This window comes from Mirounga leonina, unplaced genomic scaffold (genome assembly GCF_011800145.1).
Source record: "Mirounga leonina isolate KUSES-001 unplaced genomic scaffold, KU_Mleo_1.0 Mir_170, whole genome shotgun sequence".
Lineage (NCBI taxonomy): Eukaryota > Metazoa > Chordata > Mammalia > Carnivora > Phocidae > Mirounga > Mirounga leonina.
The window spans coordinates 35,057,065-35,070,464 of record NW_023270433.1 but is presented as its reverse complement, the minus strand read 5'-3'; the positions used below and the strand labels follow the sequence as shown (position 1 = coordinate 35,070,464).

General features: G+C 43.3%; 1 protein-coding gene and 1 pseudogene across 1 annotated transcript; both read right to left on the bottom strand.

Moving 5' to 3' along the window:
- Positions 1-1,391: 1,391 nt before the first annotated feature.
- LOC118017954 lies at positions 1,392-2,370 on the bottom strand (annotated as a pseudogene).
- An 8,224-nt stretch (positions 2,371-10,594) lies between these two features.
- On the bottom strand, positions 10,595-11,555 carry LOC118017956 (olfactory receptor 13C7-like). The gene is given in 2 exon segments (XM_035016319.1): positions 10,595-10,855; positions 10,857-11,555. Coding segments are annotated over 2 exon segments (960 nt in total).
- Positions 11,556-13,400: the final 1,845 nt, after the last annotated feature.

Genomic DNA, 13,400 nt, shown 5'->3' with positions numbered 1-13,400 from the left:
TATTGATTCAATAGCCTCCAGAATTCCACAGAGAATACCACTGACGCTTTTCTTTACTGTCTGATAATCTTCCTGCAATAACTCTTTTTCAGGAAAGCCTGTTTGTTTGGAGGGTTAGTTTATTTCCTCCCTGTTGGGTTAAAAGTTCATGTCAACTCTCAGAGGCTTTCTATTCCACTCATTCTTTTAACTGGACTTCTAGATTGCTAACTGTTGGGAGCTTGGAATTCCTCACCAGTCATGGGGGTGATTCTTAGATGTCTGCTGGTGAACATCACCTTCTTCTCCCTCTGACTGCCATGTAGGGTTGGGTATTCTTAGGTAAAAAAGCAACTGATGGTCACCACTTGGAGGCATGCTTGGTCAAGCCAGGTCAGGAAGTTAAAAAATTCATTTGATTCCTTTTTTTTTTTTTAAGATTTATTTATTTGACAGAGACAGTGAGAGAGGGAACACAAGCAGGGGGAGTGGGAGAGGGAGAAGCAGGCTTCCGGCTGAGCAGGGAGCCCGATGCGGGGCTCGGGATCATGACCCGAACTGAAGGCAGACGCTCAACGACTGAGCCACCCAGGCGCCCCTCTTTTTTTTTTTTATGTTATGTTAATCACCATACATTACATCATTAGTTTTTGATGTAGTGTTCCAAAATTCATTTGATTCTCCTAAATACATCTCAGTTTCCACATCACTCTGATGACCTATGGGAGGCCTCAGCTATCCAGGGACAGAAGCCAGGGGTGAATAACATCTTCAAAAAGGGGAAAGAAAAAAGGCCTGAGTCTTTGATCCTTGCATTAGTTTTGCCACAACCTACTCACTCTCCTCTCTGCTCCAAAGCTGTGAATGATTTTCTGGTGGGGACCATGATTGAGGACAGGAAATGAGGTTAATTATGGAGACTTAGGAAGAGAACAATTCAAGAAACAGTTTTAGGAATGAATGTGAAAATAAGGAGAAAGAAACAATGAGCATAAAGATAAAATATTACTATTATTTAATATGGAGTAGGGCATGTTGAAAGGTAACATGAATCAAGGACCCATCCAAATATGTTCAAAGAAAGAGGCCAAGGTCCAATTGAATTACAGATCTATAGACTAGAGCTTTTTGTAAGTTAAAAATAAAACTTGAAGAGTGATTTTTCTTGGACATCAATTAGTTCAGTAGGCATCCCAAAGATGGGCAACTATAAGGCTTGACCAGTGGTATACACTTTTGTAGAAGTGCTTATAGAATGGGGCAGAAACATCCCATTTAAGGCTTTCTATTCACCTAAAGCCTTCTGTGTAATCAGATTTGCCTATGCACCTTTGAGGAAATTGGCCCCTTATCTTATCGTCTGAGACCCTCAGGTGAGAGAAACTAGGGAATAGAGATCTATCAAGACCCCTTCACCATCGGTGGGCAAAGTGTTTGTGAAATACCAGGTTCTTCACAGCAGCCTTCACATCCTTGTTTCTGAGGCTGTAGATGATGGGGTTGAGCATGGGGGTCACCACCCCATAGAAGAGGGAGGTGAGCTTGTCTGAAACATCCTGCTTGTCTGCCCCCAGGGGGTCCTTGGATTTCGGCTTCCCATACATGAAGAGGATTGTTCCATAGACGATGACCAAGACTGTGAAGTGGGCAGAACAAGTGGAGAAGGCCTTTTCCTCCCCCCTCAGCTGAGGGGATCTTCAGGATGGTAGCAATGATGAACACATAGGAGACGAAAATGAACAGAACTGGAATGCCCAGGAAGATGACATTGGCCACTGCCATACTGATCACATTGATGGAGATGTCAGCACAGGCCAACTTCAGGACAGCCAGGATCTCACAGGTGAAGTGGTTGATGACATTGTCCCCACAGAAGGGCAGTCGCATTGCTAAGGATGTTTGCACCATGGCAGTCATGCTTCCAGCTGCCCAGGAGCTGACAGCCATGGGCACATAGGCAACCTTGCTCATGACCATACCCTATGGTCATATGTAACTAAGGGAGTTACAGATGGCCACATAGCGATCAAATGCCATCATGCCCAGAAGCACACATTCTGTGGCTCCCATGGCAAAGGAGAGAAACATCTGCACGGCACAGACGGAGAAAGGTATGGTTTTCCTTGGGGTTAGGAAGCTGTTGAGTATGAGGGGGACTGAGGAGGTTGTGTAGCAGATGTCCAGGAAGGAGAGGTTTCCCAGGAAGAAGTACATGGGCGTGTGCAGGCGGGAGTCAAGGATGGTCACCAGGATGAGGACCCCATTGCCCAGCAGGATAATGAGGTACATCAGGAGGATGAGCACAAAGAACATTTTCTCCAGCTTTGGGTGGGCTGAGAGCCCCAGGAGGATGAACCCCACCACAGGAGAAGTCCAATTGGACCTGTCCATGGTATATTTTCCCTGTCACCTGCAGGAACTCAGAAAGTCAACTTCACGATTCTCTGATACCTAAAGTGGCCAGATATCCATTGAGGATACTTTCTTTGCTAAGCAGCTGGAAAACAGCCCTGGCAATCTGGGGGGCTCTTTACATTGCTCTAATTAAATGCAGAGAAATTGGTAAAAATCTACTTTGTGATATTTGGCCACCCATAGAGGTGTTTGACATTTCACAAAATTAGGTTTACTTTTCCTAATCACATTTAAGATTAACATCACACATTTACCTCAGCTTATATCATGCGTGGCTGATTCATTTTAATCAATTTTGTGAGAATTGTTATACTCCATTTGTATGAATATTTTTCTTTTTTTTTAAGATTTTATTCATTTATTAGAGAGAAAGCAGGAGAGGGGGTCAGAGGGAGAAGCAGGCTCCCGGCTGAGCAGGGAGCCCGATGCGGGACTCAATCCCAGGATCCTGGGATCATGACCTGAGCCGAAGGCAGACGCTTAATGACTGAGCCACCCAGGCGCTCCTGAATTTTTTTCTTTGGGGGCATGAGACTGGTGGAAATAACTGATCTTCATTCTCAATTCCTGATCATTCCCCTCTCCAGGTAATTTTGCATATGACTTCCCTCCTCTTTTAGAGTTCTCTCTCACTGTCCACAGACCCTTGGGATATTCATTAATTCGTTCCTTCACTCACCTTCCAAACTCCTTGGAGCATTTACCAAAAGAACTGATTTTCACCAATCATTCAGTGTATGGGGATTATCAAGTCCCTTTTCCTCTCTGGGCTCTCTTTCCCTAATACTCATTTTGGAATGGATTATATTTAGAAATATTCTATCTAGGGACTAGATGATCTCATGAATTTCTCATTCTTGGACTTTCTGTCCTACCACTGAGAAGTCCTTCTCTCTTTCCTTCCAGTTCACCCCATGCCACATAGTCACAAGGAATGGAACCAGGAACTGGGCTGGGCCCACAGAGTTTACATATTCTTTTACAAGTTCTGTCTTACCTTTTCTGTAAATAGAGCAATGAAGAAAACCACTTGTCTGAGGTCTGGGAATAGTCTAGAGGCTGAAATTAGCCAATCTGATCTGAAAGTAGCAGCCAGAGGAATTAGCCCCTAAAATGGATGAGAGCTGAGTTTTTTGGTCTTTGTTCTATGTTTGGGTAAAATCCACAAAGGACCATGCATTGCGTATGACGCCAGTTAAATTCCACCCTGCTATTGGGATTATCCTAGTCCCTGAAGTGATTTAAAGTTTTGAAGGTGAAGTGACGAAGTTTAGAAAATTTAGACATCTGGGATTATGTCCCCGAGATCCAATTATTTTGAAGTCCTTCCAGAAATACTTTATTCCCCCTCCCTCCCTTTATACCCATCCTGTTGAGCTATTGGAAAGATTAGGAGGAAGGGTCATGCTGGTCCTGCCAGAATTAACATAAACCCCAAGTCAATGAGAACTCTCAGTAGAGTCCATGATAGGTCTAGGAGAGTATGCAACTCACTGCACAGGACAAATCCTTATAGCTCAGTATCCCTGGCATTTCCAAATTCAGGATGTTGGGGTTGGAAAGAGGCAAGTGACCTGGAAAGTTCCTTCTTGTCTGTGTCCCACCATATAGATTGTGAGCTCCTACCATAGGCCAGGCCTTTATAAGGCATTGGGAGATTCAGAAATGAATCTGGTTCTAGCTCTTGCCATGAGAGTTCCACAGGCATAGCAGCTGTGGGCTTGAAAAAAGCCAGTTGATTGCAGAACTGATGTCCTGTTGTTTGAAGTCTTTCTCATGCTCATTTGTTTTATCCTTTCCAGAGAATAAACTTTTTGTTGGGATGGCTAAGAGACAGGTGGCCAATGTCATGGGTTGAGGGAGGGGGTGTGGGGACTCTGTTTCTTATACATTTTTTGCCTAATCCTCCTTGTTTTAGCAGCACCCCTTCACCCCTGGACCTAGAAGGACCTGGCACAGTGGCTGCTCAGTGCTGGAGATCTGGTTGTAGCACAGCACTCTCCCCATTTGTGGCTCAGGATTTGGCTCTGTCAGATCTGCCTTAGAAACGACCACTAGTCCATCCACTTTCCAGCCTTCAAAATGTTATCACTCTGATACCCCCCTTCTTCTTAACCTTGTGGTTTGTCATTTAAAAACAAATGAAACAAAACAAAAAAAGCTGTAGTTTTTGTGTGTTTCAGGAGGGAGAAAAATTAGGTGCATGGGTTCAGTCCTCCTGTATGCCTCAGTCCTGATTCTGTGCAATTTCTAACATCCTCTGTTATTTTCTTATGTGCATTAGTCATTGTTTCTTGTCTGTTTCCATCTGCTAGAATGCAAGTTTCATAGAGGCAAGGACTTTTTTCTACATTGTTTATAAATGTATCCTAAGTATAAAAACTGGACCTGGTTTGTGGTAGGCACTCAATAAAGAGTTGCTGAATAAATTAACAAATGAATTTGTGACCTACTCTTGTTTTCTTCTTTGCTCCATGGTAGCTCTTCTTTTTATATTTTTACTTTTATCCCATCTTTTTAAATTTTTATTTTTTAAACATTTTATAATGTATATAACATATTGGTACAGTAGAACATTTATGCATTTTATAAATAAATAACCAGATGGTGTAAACTGTAAGGATGCATGGCTTTAAAACCTAGGGGACCATTGACCAGATACATAGCTTCTGGCTATGGCTCCAGCCTTTCAGATATGTAACAAACCTCTCTTTTCTAAGTGGCTCTTAAATACTGGAAACATCTATCTTGAGCAGAACAAGCTTGCAGAACTCAGGACTTTTGGCCCTATTCAAAGAGAATCTGCCATCTTACTTGTCTGCACCAAGTACCTTTCTTTGTTGGAGGCCATCCATGGTGAACAGGGGTGGGTGACTGCTCCTGTTTTGGAAAGTCACCTCTGAGCTTCGAGATGCCTTGAGGGTCTGGTTTGGAGTCTCTGTCTGTCTCTCCCCACCTTGGGTTTCTCCTGCAACTCTTCTACAGCCTGTCACCCCTCAGTATTCCACTCATGGGCTTGGGTCTCTTGTGGAAAGCTCAGGAACAAGTGGGAGAGCCCACACCATTGCCTCGGCTGTTATGATTGGCCCCAATACTGCCAGGTACACAGGAATCGGGACACATATCACAGTGACAGCCTGACTCACTTCTGCTCTTTACAGGAGCTGTGCCCACATTGGCTCTTAGCATCTTATTATGTTGGTGTATCTTTGTTGCCAGGTGGACTGGGGATACCTCGGGCTCCAAGGCCTTGACACAACCCATCCAAAAGATACTGCTGGGGGCTCTTAATCTTTTCATGAGAAAGAATTCAAGGACAGACACAACACAGGAGATGAGCAGTACAAACAGGAGAGTTTATTAAGTCTTATTACTCACTCTCTAGACGTGAGAGCGGGTGAGCTCAAGGGAGTGCTGCACCCACTGGGGTTTGGATTTCTATCTTTAATCGACAGTTGTTAACAAAGGGGTGGAATATTCATTACTCTAAGGTGGAAATTTTCTTCAAAACAGGTGGTCTCTTCCAGGAATGTGGGTTATGTGCCTTTTCTTCCTTAGTTCGTCGGGGATTTGCTGTCATGGCACCCTTAGGGAGGAGAATTTTTAGCCATCTTGGGCCTGTCTGGTTTAATCTGGTTTCCTGTGTTTTTGTTTTGGAGTGCTGCCAGGATAGACCCCTGACTTTAGTTAGCTGTGACTTCCTCTTTGCTAGCTTCCAGGCATCCTGTCAGAACCTAACTAACTGCCTCTAACAACTTTAAGCCCTCTCCAAACTTTCCTGCAATGAGATTATGCATGGGAAGAAATAACCTTGATAATCAGTAGGTTAAGTAAAAATTCTGTAGAAATTGTAGTTATGAATTTTATATATGTATAAATATTTTATATTTACATATATTTCCTCTTTCCACTGAAAGGCCTAGAAACTATGATAAACTCATTAGCACCCTTGGCACCCAGATTGTGGTTTCTAAATACCAGTCCCCACTAAAGGAAAAAAGAACTCCTTAGAGAAAATGATTATTTCCATATCTGGAAAGGAACTGCAAATGTTGAGCCTATAATATCTTGACCTACTATAAAGCAAGGAAGCCATTAAGGATACTAGGGTCCTATTAGAAGATCTCAGGTGCCATGAGTTCATAACCACACTAAAACTTACTAAAACCTCTCAAATATCTAGACCTAATCATCAATTTATAGGAAATACAGGGACAGACACTATAGAACTGTAATCAGTAGATTGTAGTAATGTGATATTGTAACAGATTAAGAGGTATATATTTGTTCATTCAGACGACCAAAATATATTTCTCACATATATTTGGTCTTTGTCAAAGATTCCTGGTTCACAGCTCCCAAAGCCCTTGGAATTTCCTGAACAAGAGCAATGGGAGCACATTTGTTACAATGTCTGGTCTCTTGTCCTCCGTTCCTGAGAAACACTTCAGAGCCATAAAGGTGAAATGGTGTCTTATTATTCATGACAAGCCCCTTTCAACCACACCAGGGTTTATGTTAATGAGATGATTTTTGGAACATAAATAAGAATGGAGGCTGTTTGCCAGGGGGACCAACATTGAATAGAATGTTGGAACTTTCAGTCCCACCACTTCCATCCCCATCCCTAGTTTCCAGGGCAGGGAAAGGAACTGGAGATCGAAACAACCACTAATGGTCAATGATTTAGTCAATTGTGCCTATGTAGTGAATCTTCCAAAAAGACCAAAAAGGTCAGGGTTCAGAGAACCTCTGGGTTGGTGAACAGTGAACATAGGGGAGAGTAGAGAGGGCATGGAAGCTCTGCACCCTCACCAATACCTTGCCCTATGCATCTCTTCCATCTGACTATTCTTGAATTATATCCTTTTATAATAAACCAGTGGTCTAGTAAGTAAAATGTGTCTCTGAGTTCTGGAAGCTGCTGTAGCAAATTAAGAGGAAATTAAGGAGTTGGGCGGGGGGAGGACAGGAGGGGAATGGGAGAGGGGAAAGGGAACTGCAGAATAAAATACACTAATCATAACGTATAGTCTTATTTGGATTTTGACTCAAATAAACAAATTGAAATAATTACAGTATTTATAAGACATTTGGGGAAATATAAAATGCTGGATAATTGATGATTTCAAGGAATTAGTGTGAGTTTTAGGTATGAAATGGTAATTTATATTTTACAAGAGTACTAATCATTTTAAGAGGTAAATACAGAAATATTTAAGGATGATATACTACGAATATCTGGGATTTGTTTCAGAATAATTCAGGAGAGGGAGAAATAATCCTTGGAGTTATAGGTGAACAAGATTGGTCATGAATGGCTCATTGTTGGATCTGGGACATGAATACCTAAGGATTCATTTTATTATTTTCTCTACTTTTCTGTAGATTTAAATCTTTCCATAAAATGAAAGAGAAATTCTCCATGTCTTGGGTCATGTATTGTATGGTTCTCTTGGAGCATTTGATTTATCATTTCTCTGCAGACCAGCTTTCTCTTTCTTGCAAGGCACATGGCCACATTGCCACATTAGTCCTGCATTTATGTGGTCTCTCAGCTCAAGAGCCCTATGCCAACTTACAAGGGTCTCTATATCCACATTCATATTCCTTGGAGAGAAAATATGATTAGCTCTGTTTTGGTCAATAGTCCAATCATCTGTGCCCAGGGGAAGGGGCACTACTGTCCTCTTATCAGGTACTAAGGAGGAAACAGCTTGCCTCTGGCAGAACGTTCTAGTTAGTTTTCTACAGGGTCCAGATATGCCAAGCTTAGAGTCCTCTTAGGGTCATTAAGCAGGACATGTTGTGACCTAATCCCCCAGGTGAATTGCCTTTACCATCTACCTATCCCAGGGTGCCATACAAATCCCATTATTTTCTTTGTGGTTCATGGCAAAAAATGGGAATGGGAAACACTGAACTAAATAGGTGGTAGGCAGATTTCAGAGAAGTTAACTATAATATAAAACAAACTTAAAGATAAGTTGATAAATAGAGGAACTGGAACCTAACCAAGGTCTGGTTTCAAAGCTTCTGATGCTAACACAACTATTGTACATGATTTTTGTGAGGATTGCCAGTGTCCATGGATTCTGAAAAGAGAATATATGCATTATGTGAGCAATGGAGCTTGCATGATGTCACAGTTTGAGTTTGCCAGGAAGCAGACTCTAGTATGGAGATTGCGGGGCATAATATTTATTAGGGAGTGCTCTTGGGATCAACACTGGTGGAAGAGAGGATGAGAAAGCAGGATTGGGCAGAAGGAGGAGTTGCCCCATGATGTAGTCTCAACAAAGGCCGCAGTCAACCCCATGGGGAGCTCTAGCAGTAGGATCACCCTTCAGAAGTATCCTGTGTAGGGGCAAGATGTTTATATCTCTCCATCAGTCAATCACTGGTTATGGGCTGCCCTAAGGAAGGGGGCATGATCTTGGGGGAGTCAACTCTCTTCAGCTAAGGGCACTCTTTAGCTGATTCATGAAGGAGAGTGACATCTGAAGGCTTTCTGAGGGTAGGACTTTCATCAGCTGAAGGAGTCCTGTTGAGAGGCCTGTAGAAAGATCTGGGTGGAAACTAGTTACGGTTCTCTGAGTCAAAACTAGTAAAATGAAGTTTGTTGAAAAGGAATTCTGCTCTGCAAGTATGTTTCATTTTTAAGTCAATTCTTGACTTATAAAGGATGGAACTGATCCCGAATTGATGTCATCCTCCCTGTAGTGAGCTAAGAAGGACATAGATGGGCTCTGTGCTCAACAGGGAAAGGCAAATTCACACCAGAGTGGGACAGATAATACTGGGTTTGAAATGGTGAGACAGGACTAGCCAGAGAGACTGTTTAAGGGCCCACACAGGCAGTGACCAGCGACCACATTTCTGCCCAGTGTGGACAGGAGAGTGCTGTAGGGCTGAAGGGGGTGGCTGGCTGCATCTCAGATAGGAGAAGCTCAGGACACCCAGGCAAGGCAAGCAGGGAGCATTTATTTTCATCAGGAAATTTTGATTCTCAGGAAAAAAATAGACATCCAGATACCTCAAGGAAAAAGACATTCAGAGTTCACTCCCTCACAGAATCTTTGTCCCTTTTTGTGTCTCTAGTGACTGAGATCCTCACACATTACACCTCTGGACCCCTTCTCAGGTGCTTGGTGAACTGGTTCTGTCTTTCAGTTTTATCATTCCACATCTCCTCAGTCAGCCACCTTGCCCCATCTTCTGCTGGTCCCATGGTGCTCCTGCTCTACTCTCCCCCACAGGTCCATCCTCTAACTCTCCAGACTATCGGGCCAGACTGTGTACTTAAATATGTAAGACTTACTGAGGTCAGGAAAATGAAGCTTAAAACCAGATACCAGCTATGAGTGCTCCTGGGCTAGGATCTTCCACATGCATTTGTAGGATCCAGCTTACTTGCCCTCAAAGGAAATACTCCACATGGAATCTACATGATTCCAACTCCTCGGAGTCTCAGGGGAAGGAAAGAGCCAATTTCATTCTCATCTCCTGTCTCAGCCCTGCCACTAAGAAAAACAACATTGAAAGATGTGCCATTTCATCTCCAATGCAGACAATTTTTTGTACTGTTATGTCAAGAAGTTTTGCCCCACACTGTCTTCCACACCTTCTTTGCACAGAAGGATCTTAGATCTTTATGTAACTCAAAAAAACGCTAAGCTGTTTTTCCCAAAACAATGAAGCGACTGCTCACAAGGGTGAATTCAGATGTGCCTGGAAGGGAACCAGAAAATTACTACTTGTTTTTTCTTTTTTTTAAGATTTTATTTTATTTATTTGACAGAGAGAGGTAGCGAGAGCAGGAACACAAGCAGGGGGAGTGGGAGAGGGAGAAGCAGGCCTCCTGCCGAGCAGGGAGCCCGATGCGGGACTCGATCCCAGGACCCTGGGATCCTGACCTGAGCCGAAGGAAGACGCTTAACAACTGAGCCACCCAGGCGCCCTACTACTTGTTTTTTCAGCAGCACCCATTCCATCCCCTCAAGTCTCATCCCGTCAGGTTTTAGATTTCATCATTTTTAGAACTTGGGTCCAGTAGTTGCTAAAGTTCTCCATTATGTATGTAATTCTATTTTCTGGTAATCATTCTTCACATATCTCTTCTTTGGGGACACATTCTTCTGAGATTCCTGGGTGCGAGAGCCAAGAGCACAGAACTATAGGGACATTTGTCCTCCAGAGATCACTGGGTAAAGCATTTCTGACTTACCAGATTCTTCACAGCAGCCTTCACATCCTTGTTTCTGAGGCTGTAGATGATGGGGTTGAGCATGGGGGTCACCACCCCATAGAAGAGGGAGGTGAGCTTGTCTGAAACATCCTGCTTGTCCGCCCCCAGGGGGTCCTTGGACTTCGGCTTCCCATACATGAAGAGGATTGTTCCATAGATGATGACCAAGACTGTGAAGTGGGCAGAACAAGTGGAGAAGGCCTTTTCCTCCCCCCTCAGCTGAGGGGATCTTCAGGATGGTAGCAGTGATGAACACATAGGAGACGAAAATGAACAGAACTGGAATGCCCAGGAAGATGACATTGGCCACTGCCATACTGATCACATTGATGGAGATGTCAGCACAGGCCAACTTCAGGACAGCCAGGATCTCACAGGTGAAGTGGTTGATGACATTGTCCCCACAGAAGGGCAGTCGCATTGCTAAGGATGTTTGCACCATGGCAGTCATGCTTCCAGCTGCCCAGGAGCTGACAGCCATGGGCACATAGGCAGCCTTGCTCATGACCACAGGATACCTAAGGGGGTTACAGACGGCCACATAGCGATCAAATGCCATCATACCCAGGAGCACACATTCTGTGGCTCCCATGGCAAAGGAAAGAAACATCTGCACGGCACAGGCGGAGAAGGAGATGGTTTTCCTGGGGGTCAGGAAGCTGTCGAGAATGAGGGGGACTGAGGACGTTGTGTAGCAGATGTCCAGGAAGGAGAGGTTCCCCAGGAAGAAGTACATGGGCGTGTGCAGGCGGGAGTCAAGGATGGTCACCAGGATGAGGACCCCATTGCCCAGCAGGATCACTATATACATCAGGAAGATGAGCACAAAGAACGTTTTCTCTAGCTTTGGGTGGTCTGAGAGGCCCAGGAGAATAAACTCTGTCACAGAGATGGTCTGGTTGACACTTTCCATGGTATGTCTTTTTCAACAGAGGAAAACACTCGGAGATCCAAACTCAATATTCTTTGCCTTGCTTAGGTCCAGGGCATCTGGTCTGGAGTTCCAGTTAGGCTGAGTTGTTAGAAAATAGTCTTGATAGTCCACAGTCTCTATTTCTTCCAAGAAAAAGAAGCAATAAAATCAGAAATTACTTTGGGGCATAGGACATCAAATTTATAATATGTAAAATGGTCATTCTGATAATTTAATGCATTTGATCAGAGATAAGACATATAACACATTCTTTTTCTTTTCTTTTTTTTTAGATTATTTATTTATTTGACAGAGAGAAACATAGTGAGAGAGGGAACACAAGCAAGGGGAGTGGGAGAGGGGGAAGCAGGCTTCCCATGGAGCGGGGAGCCCAATGCGGGGCTCGATCCCAGGACCCTGGGATCATGACCTGAGCTGAAGGCAGATGTTTAATGACTGAGCCACCCAGGTGCCCCATAACACATTCATTTTTATGGTTCTATGTCCATATGGCATTTCATCTCATTCGACTTCTATCAGAAAAGTGACTTTAAGTTTGCTTCATGTTCTCCAACTTTGTGCCAGTTACTAGTGAAATGATTAGTTGTGACTGCATACTTTCTTTCTTCTCTCTAGATCATTTTCACAGAAAACATACTCCTGTTGTTCCCAAGATTTCCTTTCTCATAGGCCCCACCTGCTCCAGGGCTTTCCATCCATCTGTATTTCCATCCATCCACCCATCCACCCATCCATTCATCCATTAATGTCTGAACATCCTTCCACTAAAATATTTGTTGATCAACTAGTATGTGGGTATGACAGTTCTTATGAGAAGCAGGGGTGCCCCATAGTCCAGACTTAAATATGCTCACAACTTAGCAGGAAAGGGAAGCAGAAGGATTCAGGAGAGGCTAGAGTATCTGAAAAGGTATCTAGGGTATTGGTGGGAATAGAATTATGGAAGGCTCTTTTGGTGATACAGAATCCAGCTGGGTTTTCAAGGACAAAAAGAGACTGGACATGCAGAGATGGAAAGGGAAGTTGTGCGTGTTTGGTGGTGGTGGTGGTGGGGTCTCCAAAATAACTTCATGAAATGCTGCTAGGTCCCAGATAGTGTGAATCAGATATTCCATGAAGATAGAGGCCTGGATGTAAAAATGAATAGTGGATCACAGCTTCTGGAAATCTAGTTCTCTCAGATAACTAAAGCAGTCCTTTTTTTCTTATTCTACTGAGTCACACTTCCTCTGGATGAGCATCCTTACAGAAATCACTGGACATGAGTAGTCCTTGAGCCTTTTAACTCAGCTGCTAGATATGTCACCCAGACTAATATTCTGTCACTGATTATGCTCCCCAAGTAATCTAGTCCAATCCTCTCTCCCACTCTAGATCATTTTCTGCACTGCACTGATGTATGGCTTTCAGCATCAGTTTGACATATTTTCATAATGAAGAGCTCACTATATTCCCACACAGCATACTGCATTATTTGCAGGCTCTAGAGTATTAGAAAATGTTTCTTCATATTGAACCAAGCAGGCAACTTTCTAAGAGTTCCTTATTCATATGATGGTAGTCAGCTTCCTTCTGGAACTGCAGTGAATCTGTGGAAAGTCATTGGGTCTGTAAGGCAGCGATTTGGACTGTATTCTTCTTAACCTTCTAATCTGCTATGTAGACTTCAGTACTTCCTTCCCTCTCTTACATCCTCAGCTTACCCTATTCTGTATTGGGATTATAAGAGATCAAGGATGTTCAAACTATTTAGGAAAGAGAATTATTATTTTTTAGGAAGGAGAAATTCTGTTTTCTTAAATTTAGAACCCTCAAATATAAAGC